The sequence below is a fragment of the Nylanderia fulva genome, unplaced genomic scaffold (genome assembly GCF_048542155.1).
Source record: "Nylanderia fulva isolate GAGA-0341 unplaced genomic scaffold, ASM4854215v1 Scaffold6, whole genome shotgun sequence".
In the NCBI taxonomy this organism is placed as follows: domain Eukaryota; kingdom Metazoa; phylum Arthropoda; class Insecta; order Hymenoptera; family Formicidae; genus Nylanderia; species Nylanderia fulva.
In genome coordinates, this window is record NW_028190698.1 from 1,153,837 (window position 1) to 1,169,057 (window position 15,221).

General features: G+C 34.6%; 1 protein-coding gene and 1 long non-coding RNA gene across 3 annotated transcripts in view; one reads left to right on the plus strand and one right to left on the minus strand.

Moving 5' to 3' along the window:
* Positions 1-15,221, plus strand: part of LOC114939766 (uncharacterized) — a 22,523-nt gene continuing 7,302 nt past the window's right edge. The window contains exons 1-4 of one of the 2 annotated variants that reach the window (XM_029314179.2): positions 1-2,182; positions 2,283-2,443; positions 9,050-9,369; positions 10,568-11,053. In XM_029314179.2, coding sequence (XP_029170012.2) covers positions 9,054-9,369; positions 10,568-11,053 — 802 coding nt within the window. In that variant the 5' untranslated portion in view covers positions 1-2,182; positions 2,283-2,443; positions 9,050-9,053. Of the gene's footprint in view, positions 2,183-2,282; positions 2,444-5,700; positions 5,989-9,049; positions 9,370-10,567; positions 11,054-15,221 lie in introns of those variants that run through there. The other variant, XM_085487851.1, reaches the window with a different exon arrangement.
* Positions 3,753-15,221, minus strand: part of LOC114939877 (uncharacterized) — a 21,689-nt gene continuing 10,220 nt past the window's right edge. The window contains exons 5-7 of the long non-coding RNA XR_003821356.2: positions 9,031-9,464; positions 8,229-8,347; positions 3,753-6,378 (exon numbers count right to left, since the gene is read on the minus strand). This is a non-coding gene — a long non-coding RNA (uncharacterized LOC114939877). The remainder of the gene's footprint in view (positions 6,379-8,228; positions 8,348-9,030; positions 9,465-15,221) is intronic.

Below are 15,221 nucleotides of genomic sequence, written 5' to 3' on the forward strand. Positions count from 1 at the left end.
AAAATATGACCGACGTATTTTGAAGAAATGAAAAAAATATATATTTAAATAAAAATATATAAAATAATTGAATTATAGCTTTAAATGAGACTTCCAAAAGATCTATTTAAACGCTTAATCAAATAAATAATTAAAATTGCGAATTACTTGTAGTTTATGTGAAAAGAAAAGATAGATTAGAACTTATATTTTTTTTCAAAATATATTCTAAAATACAAAATGTGACTTTTTTCGAGGAAAAAAAGACAATTTCCTTCAGGTATAATCTTTTGCAAAGATGGCACGATTCATATTTTACAGGGAATAATTTATACATAATATATTGTATAATAATCGACACATGATATATATATTGCGTAACAATCTAAATCGCGAAAATAGATCGATGCATGTTTATTTGATTTTTCCAATTGAAGAAATTTGGGGACACAACGGACATTCATCAAAGAGCGCGCGATTCTCCTCATCCTTAGGCGTAATTCGATGAATAATGAATGAGAATAAGCCGACGATACCGCGAAGAATGCGCGTGTGAATCTCAACGCATTGTAGCATCGCTTTGTCCTTATTGAATTTTCGAACGTCCTTCTCTCGTCGTTTCCTCTTCCACGGTGCGTTTCGCTTCTCCGGCCTCTCCTTTTCCTTCTCATAGGCGTGCGTATACGAAAATGCGTTCGCCATACACACGCATATGCACGCGCACACTCGCGCGAGACACACACATCCTGATTACTAATTCATGTAGCCGCGGACTACTTCTCTTCGCCTCGTTGTGACACCAAATCCCATATTCCAGCCAGAATGGAGAGTCGGTGAGTCCGAGAGCTCGATGATCCATGAGTGAACGATTAAGCGAGCGAGATTCGCACCGGATCTTGCCGGGTTGTCGAGCTACTGCTCTCTACATGTGGGAAACATTTCTCAATGACAAATTTAATCTGGGAATACACGGATATACTGTGCTTTCGTCTTGGCAACAATTTTTCTTTTTTGATATCGCATGTCTTATTATTAACGTTTTTACTTGACGAAAATTTTACAAAAAATTGAACTTTTCTTTTTTATAGTAAACATGTTTCAATGCTAGAGTTTGTCGGCTCTACTTTGCTATTTTTTTCTTTATAATAAAACATTCTTTTTAATCATTAATATTGAAATTTTAATTTATACATGAAAATCTTCATTTCTTTCAATTTTCTTTTACGGTTTCTTTTATATCTTCTTCAAAATATTTCAAAGGAAGACTTTGGAACCCTCAAAAAATCCGTATTAGTTACATTGAAAGACATGTTATATGCTAAAAAAATACAAAGATTTTAATTTTAATATTTCCGGATACTTTTTAACATTGAAGATACTTTGCCGGATATAAGGCTTGTTTTATAATGCTATAAATCGCATATTTATTATGAATTTTGAATAGTATTTAGGCGATGCAAATTAATTTAATGCAAAGAACGAGAAAGCCGGATCTTTTTCAGCACAATCTTTATCTCCTCTTAAATTTCGAAAGTGCACCGTTATATTTTTAGGCCAATTATTTATTAGAGAGTTTTTGTTTCCGATATTGGTTTTTAACGATAGATGCTTTATATACCTATAAATACACATGCATATATTGAACTCGTCGTTCTCAAATATTTCCTATTAAAAACTTATTAAAAATATATAAAAATGTTTTCAAATAAATATTAGAGATTAATTTTAATTTTCCGATTTAAAATATAATATATAATAAGAATATTCTTATTATTTCGCATATGTGCGTAAAAATATATTACATTACAAAAATATATTTTTATGTCATGTATTGTAGAAAGAATTGCTTATATTGATTAAAGAAAGAATTGCTTATATTGATTAAAGAAAGAATTGCTTATTTTAATTTCTAATTTCCTTCGAAGTAGTTTCCTTGATAAATATGGATACAGCTACCTCAACATGATTTTTTATAATTCAACGGATCTCTCGAAATGTATTCATCTTCAAATATAAATGTTTTAAGCATTTCTTTCTGCCCTTCAGGAATTTATCGATTGTCTGGTCAAACTGTAGATGGAAAAGTTTATTGAGATGTTTCGAAGCTGGAAGAGCATCAAGACATCCGGATAAAGACGTTGAGAGAACAATAACTACTTCTTCACCATAACAATGCACCTGCCCGCAAATCGCTCGTTATTCGGTAGGTATATATAATTTTCATCTTTTAAAAATACGATAATGATGCCTCCTCTATTTTATTCACTTGACCTTGTCTCCTGTGATTTTTTCCTGAATGAAAGATCACCGTTTTTACACAACTGAGGAGATCCAGGTATATCGCAGGAGGTGCTTAAAACACTTATTGAAGATTTCCATAGATGCATGAGAATCGTGGATGAAAACGCTGGGATAGCTATATCCATGCTCGAGGAAATTACTTCAATATAAACTAGGAGTTAAGGTGAGTTTCTTTTTTTATAGGCAAATTCTCCGAAGTTCTGAATAGTACTTCATTATAGTAGACGTAAGAAAAATAATGCGGAGAGAGAATATATACATTGTCGATTGTTTTCTTGCGATAGTCTCAAACTATCAGGAATAAATAATGTATAAATAGCTAAGGTAATTTGTACTGTAGTTGCAACGAGGGAGAATCCTGAAATTGATCCGCGATGCAATTGCAACTAATCGATGTGCTGTCGCGATTAATCTGAGTTAATCGGGCTGTATTATTGTGCGTTCTATAGATGCATGTCACTGAAGTATAAAAGCACCTTATCATCGTCTAATTTATAGATCATTTATCATGCTGTTTTATATGTGTATATATAAATATAAAACAGCTTTCTTATGATTAATAAAAAAATTTTTTGAAGTAATAAAACAAATCTTGATAATAAAAAGAAATATCGCAACGCGACAAATTTATCCCAATCGGTGAAATTCGTCGTCTATGGCTGTCGACACCTTCTAGGACACACAGTGCCACTTTTTCTCCCACCTGTTTATCTCTTTCCTCTCAACTTTCTGTCTCACTTCTCGCAGAAACTTTCAAAAAATTAGCTCTTGGTATCGTCGCTCGACTGTATTATTGCAACTTTCCTGATCGTCAGGCTAAATATATAACGCAAATAACATATAACGATAATGTAACAACATACCATATATGTTGGAAAAATGAGCCATGTGTCGAGTCTATCTATATACAAAGATCATCAAGAGTAGTTTCGAAGCGTGAAATCGTTCGAGAAAACGGGAATGTATCGTACAAAAATTGAAACGCCGCCGCTTCGGGCATTAGACAGCACGGATGCTGAGCGAGGTATATGATCGATCCATCTCGATAGTTATAGTTGCTACTATGCCATCCGTAGGAGAAGGAAGTCGCCCGGTATTTACAGTTAGACGATCGGCTGATGACGATCGGACACGTTGCTTTCGCTCCTCGTTCTTCAAAGGCAAATGCTTCATTTCCATGATTCTTATTTTACCCTTAACGTCGGAGTATCAATTATCAAATCTCCATAGTTGTTCATTATTATCCTGTAATTACAAAAAAAAACATTTTAATTCGATGTTGTATAGGGACTGATTTGTTCAATAATTTATTCTCTAGATTTGAAAAGAATGTTTATGTGAAAATTTTAAAGAAATAGTCCAAGGAAAGCTACAGACAATTGGATGTTTTATGTCAAACTTGGACTTAATTATTTAATTTAAAAATATTAAATATTTAATATTTAAAATTTACATGCGCTACTTTTCAAAAATTTAATTATATATTTTTTATTATAATACAATTTTAATTTCTATAAATTATGATAATTAAATATTTGTAATCAAGATCTCCGAGACACCTCTAAATATTTATAATTTATATTTGTCAGAGTAAAAAAATTTCTTTTTTTTATGTTTTGAATGAATTTAAAAATATCATTTAATGAAATTAAAATTATTTGAATTAAATAAACTTGCGCATTTAAAAATTCGCAGCTGCTTTAAGAATGAAGCAAGAGAACATGACAAGCCCACTCTCGCTCTCTGCTCCATATCGTCGGTCCATATGCTCGACATAATAAATTCATCAATTGCGAAGTTTCTATACGAGTAACAGTACTAGTAATAACAGTAGTAATAATAATAATCGAGATAAACGATCGCGTAATAGTTTAATAATATGACTAGTAATATCGACGATAAAATTAGTCATAAAAATTAAATAATCGAAACCAAATTACGAAATAGTATTAAGAAGAAATTTCGATTTTTGTTGGGTTCAGAAACTTGATTCACTTATTGCATTTTTTTGAAAATTAAAAATTGAAAATGCTCTTAAAATATGCTCTTAGCTTATAGGACTTACAGTTATACTACTTTATAGAAAGAGACGGGCAGAAAATGAGCATACGCCGGTTTCTTGCCGGTTTTTCTTTAGAGTACTACTAGAACTAGCACTACTAGTCTCGTACTTCCGGATTATCGAGAAAACATCGAGGACCTGATCGCAAGAAAGCATTCTCAATTCGCGCGACATACAATACAATAGAGTTGAATTATGTGACATAATCATTTTACATATGTATGCGTGTGTATGTGTAGTATATGTATATTTATTAATCATACGCATTATGAGCTGCACCAATCATCCATCTGCGAGGTAATTGGTGCTAATTAGCTGCCTCGAGATCATACGAGCTCTATCACGGCAGAGAGCCCCGATCCGGGTAATACATTATTTATCGCGAAAGTAGTACATGAAACGAACAGCGTCATCAAACGAGATATTGAACGTTTCGCCAGAAGGAGCGAGAGTGACAATGATCTCAGCTAATGCGCGTTTGATTAATTTTAGATCTGCAGATGGGCTATAACTTCTTCTCGTAATGCGCTTTCAAGCAATTTATCTATCGTACAATCTCACTTTGTGAATAATGTTTAATGTCAAGAACTATAGACGATAATGGACGGTTTTTCAAGATTGTAAAATTCTTAAAAAATTATCGCAAAAATTTCGAAATAAAATTTAAAAATGTTCAAAACATTATGGTGATGTCAAATTTTATTTTGTATGCGAGAATATTTAGGGATTTAAAAAATATACACGGAGAGAATTTTCTCTCAGAATTTACCCTGAAATCATGGTAATTATGGGACAATATGGTACTGAAAGAATTTTATACAATTTTATATTCTCTGATTAATAGTTTTACCGTAATAAAAATATTAATATCTACCACAATAAGATATAAAATATGTTCGATTAATATTTTTTATTATGACATAATAAATATTAATCAGAGACTTATAAAATTCTTCCAATACCATATTAATTATTATGATTTTCAGGGTAAATTTTAAAAGAAAATTCTCTCCGTGTACGGAATAATGAAATTCTTAGGTACATGTACGTGTGTATAAAGAAGAATAAAAATGTCGACGAAATCGAATGAAAAAAAGGGTGGACATTGGAAAAAGTGACACATTTCTACTGATTGAAGAAAGAATATACAAACGTTGTACTAGTACAATGAAACAAAGCGGAAGTAGGATACCATACGAGAAATTGTCCGCTAATAGTCTTATTAGCGGGTGTGAAATATGTATATATATACAATGAACGCACGCATGTCTCAAGAAAGGGAGAAAACGCTTGGTCGAGCCACGTGGAGAATAGGAGGTAGGTAGGTAGGTAGGTAGGTAGGTAGAGTATGACGCGAATGAACGCAGGAAGAGCACGAAGACGACGTGCGAGAAGGAGGACGACGAAAGAGTATACGAAAGGAGGTGGAGGTGCGGGTCGGTATAAAAGGGTCGCGTCGAGACCGCCTCGTCTGTTTTAACACTCTCACCGAGCCGCTCGGTGGATCGATCCGGGTGGAAGAAACCGGGACGTTGTATATATATACATATACACGCGTGTCATCGTCGATCGTCGATCGTCTACTTCGAGAGGACATAGAAAAGGAGAGTTCAGAGAAAGAGAGAGAGAAAGATAAAGACAGAGAGGTGAGTCCCTGAAGGATATCCGGATACGCAGCGAAGTGGAGAACAAATAAGTGCCCAACCATCCCCGTCGTATCGGAAGTCTTCGTTCTTCCGGTAACCGGACTTGCGAACGACCTTGACCGACTCCAAGTTATCTCCCCTCTTCCCTCGACTCCTTTCCTTCCGTTCCGTCCGGTCGAATCGAGGAACGATCTCTTCCTGATGAGGGTTGAGTGATACCAATGTGCGACGCCTGAGTACAGTGGGGTAGCTTCGTGTGACGGACTCGCTGTGTGAATTTTGTTCCCTGTCGTGTCGTTGCGACGTCCTTCTTCATTCCGATTCGTCGCGACTCGTTACTTCCGGGTTCCGATGCCGTTGCTTTTTGGATCGCGAGATCGTACCAAGTTACTGTGAAGGCACAACATAAGTATATAGTTCCAGATTTTTACCTTTTGAACGCGTGAAGGTAACATTTTTTACAGGGAAAAATATCCTTTCTATAAAAGATCGTAAAGAGAAAAGGTGTTTTAATATTATATTTATTTTTTTTATTATTTCTTGTCATTTGATTATCTGATAGTGTTACTTTTCCTGAGAAAAATAAGTTGCCATTTTATTTGTCTTTTCTCTCGTATTCATTTCATATGAATTATAATGTATTAATTTGTTTTCAAGATAGTTTTATGTTTCTCAAGATTAATCAATCATGTTTATTTTATAAAAATATTATATACGTATAAATATAACATATAGAATATAAAACTAGAAACATTTATTTTAATCTCAAAAAATTATTTTAATCTCAATTCTTCTATTTTATTTTATTATATTAAAATTAAAAAATTCAGCAAACTCAAATTATTCGGATAAATATTCGAATATTTAAAAATTTTTATGGTTGTATTGCATTGATATGACAAGTGTTTTCTAAAATTCCAATTCGACTCAGATTTGACTTTTCATTTACATTCGTGAACATTTTTCGTAAATTTAAAAAAAGAAAATGTATTCTCGATTAATGAAGCCAATTTTGAGAAAAAAGTGTGTTGGAATTTTGAATGTAAGGTCAATGAGAATCATTTGTGTACATAATCAAGGATTCTTACGGTACAATGAAGTTGCCTGAGATCATCTTACGTGAGAAGCATTCGTGAATAATTTGTCGATCGCGATAACGGGAACTCGCAAACATTATTGCATTTAATGTGTTAATATGATAAAATTATCTCTCTCGCATCTTTTAATAAATAAAAAATGAACAAAAAAATTGAATAAGTTCGTAATTTCTAATTTCTTTTCTTCCTATATAAAATACAAAGATAATTATCAGAAAGCAAATCTTGCAAATTATATAGATTCTGTAAATTACGAAAATTTCTACATTTTTTTCCTAAATATTTTTTATAAAGTACAGTGATGTAAAAATGCTAGAGAAAATTAATTATGTTGGTGTCAATTGTTTTTTGCTAGTGTTTAGAAATTCCAGTTTGAGTAAGAATACTAGATTATAGAAAGATACAAAAATTTAAATTATAATTAAATTTTAATATCAAGAATAAAATCTCACGTAAAACAAATTATTCCACAATTTAGTTTGTACATGAGAGAGAAAAAAATTCCATTTACATACGCATTTTGTTACTATCATGTTGCCTGTATAGGAAAATTGGAGAATTGATATCATGGGTAGAATTGTCACAAAGTGGATCTCTCATTACCGACTTTCTGTAACGAATTTCAGTCTCGTTTCGTAAAAGGATTTCCATTAATTTTCGATCCTCATCATTTTTTTCTAACGTCATTATACCGATTTCTCGTGTAAATTCTATATATTTGAGCAAAATGCTCATCTTGTTTCAGTTTTCTCCTCGTAGAAATTCGATCGTTAAACGGTCAGGGGGACAATATTCAAGGATATTCATCAAAAGTGGAGTACATCGTCGTATTTGCGACGCGATTCTCCTTGAAATAAAACGCCTAGTTTATTTCGCTGCGCGACTCGTAAAATTCATTTCGCGATCGTGCTCCGAAAGCCGAAAGCGTACGCATGGGAATGCGACCCTATACAAGTAGCTCTAGATCGTCGGTCGATCACCGGTCACGGCATGGAACGGAACAAAAAGTGTCCCCCTGGAAAAAGGCGCGATTCCTTACGGTTAATTCGCAGTCTACTATTTACTGCTATTTATCGCGTGTTTGTCGTGTCCTCGCGCGAATAAGGTCCTAACTGTGTGAATATGTAAATTATATACACTTACAGAGTCTCATTAACGCCCTCCTTTTATCCTCGGTCATTTTATCAATGATCCTGGATTACGCGAAACGTCCCAAATCAACCGCGTTTCCCTTAATTTGTATAGATTTCTCGATATTCCATCTGTAAATTTTAAAAAAAGTTTGCTAATTAATATATAGATATATATATATATATAAATTGAATTTGTGCTAATGCAATTACCATTTATTAATAGTAATTAACATTTATTTTTGAAAATATATTTCATTATTTGTGCAATGTTCCAAATCTCGGACTTTATAAAAGCAATTCAATTTGTATTCTAAATTATTGTTTCTTGAAAGCATGAGCGTCCGCAGAAGGAGGTAAGAGAGGGCATTTGCCCCTCCTTGGAATCAGTAAAATAATAATTGAGCTTTTGCTCTCCTTTTGAAGAAACACTGGAATTTATTATATTTAATATAAAAAAATAAAAATTAAAAAAATTAAAAGGACAAAAAAGATTTAATCATGCCCTCTCTTCTGGAAAAAATTCTACAAACGCTCGTATTTGAAAGGCAGGATTTTTTTTCTTAAGATCGCGATGCAAATACTTCATGGTATGATATGATATGATACAATTATATCATAATTCTCGTTATTTTTAAATTTAAATGTATTATATAAAACTATTTATACTTTAATTCCAAGTAGCAAACGTACGTCATTTTGACATCGAATGACATCAGTATACTACTTGGGATACTTATATATATATATATATATATAAAATTCGTATAATTCGCGAAATATGACATCGATGATAATTAATAATAATTGTTTGCCTATTCTGTTATTGCACAGAGCCATGAGACTAGCGGCAGTGCTGACGTTGCTGTGCTGTCTGGCGATAGGGTCACTCGCCTCGCCGGTACCCGAGATCACCGACAGCAAGGTGTCGACTCAAAATCTGGTTGCAACCGGAAGGCAAGCCGCCCCGGCCGCCCCAGCTGTTCCCGCTGCCGACGATGACGACGACGACGACGATGATGACGACGACGACGTCGATCTAGACATCACGGGCGACGACGATGACGATGACGATGACGACGATGACGACGATGATGACGATGACGACGACGATGGCGATTACTTGGAGCGTTTCATCGAAGATATACTTGGAGGTGAGAGCGGGAGTTTAACTTTTGACTTCTTGCGTGGACTGATTTTTCTTCTGTCGAGAACTTTCACGAGAAACGAAGAGAATGATGCGTTGAATCTGAAAAAAAGAAAGAATATATGTTTATTAATTTAAGTCTCTTCCATTGAATGAATTATTTGTAAATTGTAACTCGTTTCGCCGAGTTGCATCGAGTTCTTTTCTGTCGAATCCAACAATAGAGAATCTCGCAAACTGACACACACCGTTATGCAAACAGGAACACTTGGTGTTACCTGAGAATCTCTCTTTCCATCCCTTCCCCTCTCTCACATACCCCTCTCTCATAACGGTATAGGGTATACTTTGACTCGTCCAAATTAACATAAATCGACAGCGATCTTGGTTCGGAAAAAAATTTCTACGCGCTACTTCTTCACATTGACCTGAATACCGAAGGATAATCCGAGGCTGTCTCTTGCGAGGAAACGCGTGTTAAATTTATAAATCCATAAACTTGTAGGAGGATGTGTTGTATGTACATGGTGTTGTAACCGGTGTGTCTTGCAATATATTATAATATTCCAGCAACATTGTACTGCATTTGTTTCGCTTGTTTTTGAATTTAGAACCAACTCAGCAATGTCGATGCAGTTGTGCTTACGATTGGAACCAGTTCTAACAGATAAACCAGTTCAAATAGAGATATACATATTTGAAGCAGAAGTAGCTTCGAGTCGCTTCAGTTCGTTTCTTCATGATATTCCCTCTTGTATTCTATTCGTGCTCGTTTCTTCCTGATATTTTCGCATATCTTTATTATTGTTGAATTTCCATAATTTCCATGAAAAATCAATATGCGGGAAAAAGAATCTCAAGTGTAAAATTGAGGTTGATTTTTAATTGTTAAAAAATGTTTGGATTAATTTACTTAAAATTAACCGGAGAGAATTTTCTCTTAGAATTTATCTTGAAAATCATGCATTGGAAGAGTTTCTCTGATTAATATTTATAGCACAACAAAAAATATTAATATTAATATAGTAAATTTTACTATGTAAACATATATAGTAAATATAGAATTTGAGGGTAAATTCTAAGAGAAAATTCTCTCTACGTAGAGGAAAAAATGTCACTTCGGTAACATAATAATAATTATATCATGTCGTATTAATCGCATTAACAATAACATTGCTAAAAAAGCATCCGTCATGAAATTACAGGAGAAGATGACGACGACGACGACGACGACGAACCCGCGTCGGTGGCCGGAGTCGCCCCAGCTGGCCCAGCTCCACCACCAGCCCCCGTGAATTCACCTCAGGTACCGCTATCCGTGGCGGCCGATTTGAGCCAAGAGGCCGCCGAGGATGCGGCTGCGGGTGAGGCGGCTGGCGAAGATTCCGGGAGCTACGAGGACGAGGAAGCCGAAGCCGCGTCCGGCGTGCACGACTCCACCCTCGAAGCTGCCGAGTCCATCTCGAATCCGGTGTCGGTGAACGCCATCGCGCCCCCGGTTGCACCAGCTGCTCCGACCTCGAGCGAGGAGGACGACGACGATGACGACGATGACGACGACGACGTGGATCTGGACATCACGGAGGACGACGACGACGACGACGACGATAGCGACGAGGACGACGACGACGATGATGACGACGACGACGAAGTGGACGAGATCGCCGATATCGCCAGCGCTAGGCACGCACGTGAGTTTAAGGGCAAGAAGGCCAAGAAATATAACGTCAAGCACGCCCGCAAGTCGCGCAAATCGCCCGCGCGATCGTCCCGCTCTTCCTCTTCTTCTATTTCTTCTTCTTCTTCTTCTTCTTCCACTTCCTCTTCCGCGTTTAATCGACTTTAAATTTGACAATGAGTCGACTTACAATAGTGCAACGTGATTCCCCGACCTTGCGCGTTCTCCTCGTCGACGATGACGACGACGAAGAGAAACGTCGTCGTTTCTTCTCTCTCGCATGAAGGTTTCTTCTCGCGAGAAGAGTCGTTGCACACCAATGATTATTTATTGATTCCGTCGAGCGCCTGAGATTTCGGAATTGTCGGTTTCGCGAAATCTTAATTAGACAGCCGCGACTACGCCCGATCGCGACGTTCATTCGTGGAGCGAAATCTTTATTTTACCTCCATGTTTTTTTTTATTTATAAAAATTCAAACTCTATAAATATAGCGAGATTTTTCGAAAAAAATTGTATAAGTAAAATAAAAGTCAAATATTCTCATAATTTATAAAAGTATGCTATGAAGAGATTAAGCTTGCCATTTCAAATTATTTCTTACGTACATATGTATATAATTAGACTTTGAGAACATATTCTATTATTTTCTTATATATATATATTTATATATATCTCGTGTAGTGATAAATAATAATTATCAACACATATCAATTTTTAGAGATTATTTCAACTTCTAAATTAGTTTAAGTCGAACGTTGAGAGAGAGAAAGTTATCATTTACTCGACGTTTATAAAATTGAAGTAATTTTCTATTAAGTTAATTTTATTAATATTTATATTTATTAATTTATTCATATAATTTATGCATATAATTCTTCGAGAGTTGTACCAGACAACTGGGGAATAAAATCTCGCTATAAATTTTTTCCACTATATTGATATACGATAATTTCTCGATCGGGCGATAGAATCGGGCCATCTTTTCGAGAAATTACTCGATGACGGAAAATAAACCGCGCTAATAAAGTCCCGCAAGCGGAGAAGCTGATTTTTTGCTACTTTGCAATTTTGCGCGATCAATTATTTTACCTTTAATTTATTTAGTGTTAATTATTTATATATTTGTATTTATTAACGGCAATACCTCTATTTAAAGTCGCATCGCACCATAGACTGACGCATCCGCTCTCTTTTTGTAGGTTTTTATTCCTTTTTTTTCTAGCTTATATCTATCTTGTCTGTCTTGTCTTATAGAGTTCTCTTGGCGGGGTTTGCGCTATTCTCATCACGAAACTCTATAAACGTGTAGTGCACTGAGAGTATACAAGTAGCTAGATTTCCCCTAATATACTTTCATATTTTAGTCATCGATTTTTCTCATCAAAAGTGGTAAATACGTGCCGAGTAGTGCAAACGTTCCAAAAACTTAAATATGTCTGATTATGCTTCCTAAATACATTTCAAAGCATCAAACATCTATACAAAATTTTCCAATTTTTAAGGTGTTTTTCAGGAATTTTTTAGAAACTCTAACTTTTTAAAAATATGCTTCAGTTATTTTTTAGATGTTTAAAACGCATCCTAATTTGTCAAATGTTTTTAGATGGCTTTTAGACATCTTTAGAAATTATTCTAAAGCTCCAATTTTTTGGACGTCTTGCGTTGCTTGGTATAACATGGAAATGCTTTGGCTTGGTGACTTCACGTCACGTATTCCTCCCTCTTTTCGCGATTTTATTTTCTGTTAATGTCGAACGAATGATCGCTCAGAAATAAAGAAAAAGAAAAGGGTGCGTGTGCATGAGAGAGAGAAAAAGAACTCGAAATCAAAAGGTATTATTTAGTTTCATTTATAGGGTCAAGCGACACCGAAATCGCCTACGTCGGAAATCATCGAACAAGAGACTAATTTTGTTTCTGTCTTCTTGAATTAGCAATAGGACGGTTCACCTGGCAGTGATGACATTTAAAATTTTTTAATAATTGATTCTTTTTCTTTTTTTTTATAAATATACAAGTAGTAGAATATGTGAAATACATGTATGATGTAATTAAAAAAAATGAATTCGCCAAACTCTTAATTTCTCTGTATCATAAAATTGATATTACAAAGTTGTCCATCACTTGCCAAATTAAACGTAATCGATGACGGTGTCGATTGTTTTCTGCGAGCGCGCGCGGCCGAATCGAGAGAGTTTTCTTACGACATTTCTAGACTTGTACAGAGACATTGTCCGTTCTGGATTGTGCAAAATATAAATAATTTATTATTTTTACAAAACATATTCTGTGTACCGTCTATTTATTTCATTCACCATTGTCCAGTCGCATCGAATCGAAAGTGTCAGCGTGTTTATATGTCCAGATACACTTGTGTGATACGCGTAATCCAGGAGGATAAGTTCTCTCTGTTTTTCTTTCCTTTAAATATGTACTTCAATTTTGAAGCGAAATCGCGCGAATTTTTCTTTCAAAGCTAGAAATTGAAATGAAAAATCATTCGATTGATTATCGATGCCGCGGAAATATTTCGACGATTAAGCGAATCAAATGTAGAGATTATTTTTGCGGCATCGAAATTTCTTCTTCGTGACGTGACGTGACCCGCTTGATTATTTTTTATATAATAGTGCTTCTTTTTGTCCCAACTTCGACCCTTGCTTTTTTCGCTTCAGCTATATATCCGCCTATTATTTATTTAGTAAATAATCGCGTATTTTGGTGGACGGTTTCAAAGGACGATCGACTGCAACAACGTGTACCTGGACAGTAACACGTGTACCTGGACAGTTACCCTTCCGTTTGCCCTTTCCATATTTCTAAATCCTAAAAAAGACGTGGAATTCTTAGTGAGAAAATTATAAAATTAATATTTGATAAGTAGATACTACACAAACAAGGAAAAATTTGATAGTGTTCATATTAATCATAAATATCTTTCTTTTTTTTATTAAAATGCTATTTTTTTAAATGCCTTGGTTTTATTTGATCTTATTATTTTCATATATATAATAACTGTAGTAAGAATTACTAAAGATACAAGTCTATATAATTCTATTGTCATTCATTTATATTTCAAACGTTTTAGAAATATCTAAAGTTAGATGTCATTCAAATATCTGAAACATTTTTAGACGATCTTTCATTATATTTTTTTATCGTCCGATTATATCGTCAGTTAATGAAGATTTTAGATATCTATTTTCACACGATATAGTTTGAAACGATAATATTGATTTCAATCGTTGATTCACGAATAAAAGTTGAGATGAAAAAGTGGCGAGGTGCCCAAGGGGCACTTTATTAAAGACTTGGATAAACCGACCAAACGAGTCGCTGCCATCAGCTTACAAAAACGGGAATTTTTAACGCGTCCAATTAACTTTCTACATGAGAGCGCCGGGTTTAAACCCAACAAAGGTGCGACCGCGTTGAAATTTTTTCCCGGCTTTCACCGGTAGTAGCTGATCGAAAAAGAAACGAGGCCACCGACCCAGAGAGCGCGTTAAGCGATATTATACTGAAGAACCTCCTCCTCGACCCTGACCCACAGCTCATAAGTTATGAAGTTGATGTCCTTCAGTTTCCGTCACGCCTAAACCGTGATTTAATATCTCGTCGCTATTAATGTTTCTGTTGCGTGTATACACTTTTGCATCTCCGACTGACCCGGTTCAGTCTTCAAAAGTGAGGTATCTATCGAGAACGGAATGTCTGTTCATCTCCCAAGTAAAATTAATAACACGTTGAGTAATCTATTCTTAAAGTACTTTGTTTCATTGGATAGTTGCTGGAGATATTTGAAATTTCAGTTAATAATTTCTATTAAAAATAGTAAAATTGTTATTCGAATGTACCATTAATTATATTGAATCGAGATTCTTTCTGAAAATGAAAATTTAAATAAGACTCCAATTAATGAGACGCGCAAGAAACATTAACTTATAAAGCGATGAATATAATTTTCAGAATTTTTTTTCTATAGTTCCATACAATTCATATATTTTTTTCAGATATTTAATTAAAGCTTTAATGAATATATTTAAAAAATTTGGAAAGATAAAGCGCAGACTGGAAATGCATATATGCGAGACATTTCATCGCCATGTTGCCATGTTGGATTATAACGTCAGAGACGAGAAAGCATATCCTGAAAATTCTTAAATGCCATTTTTAAAT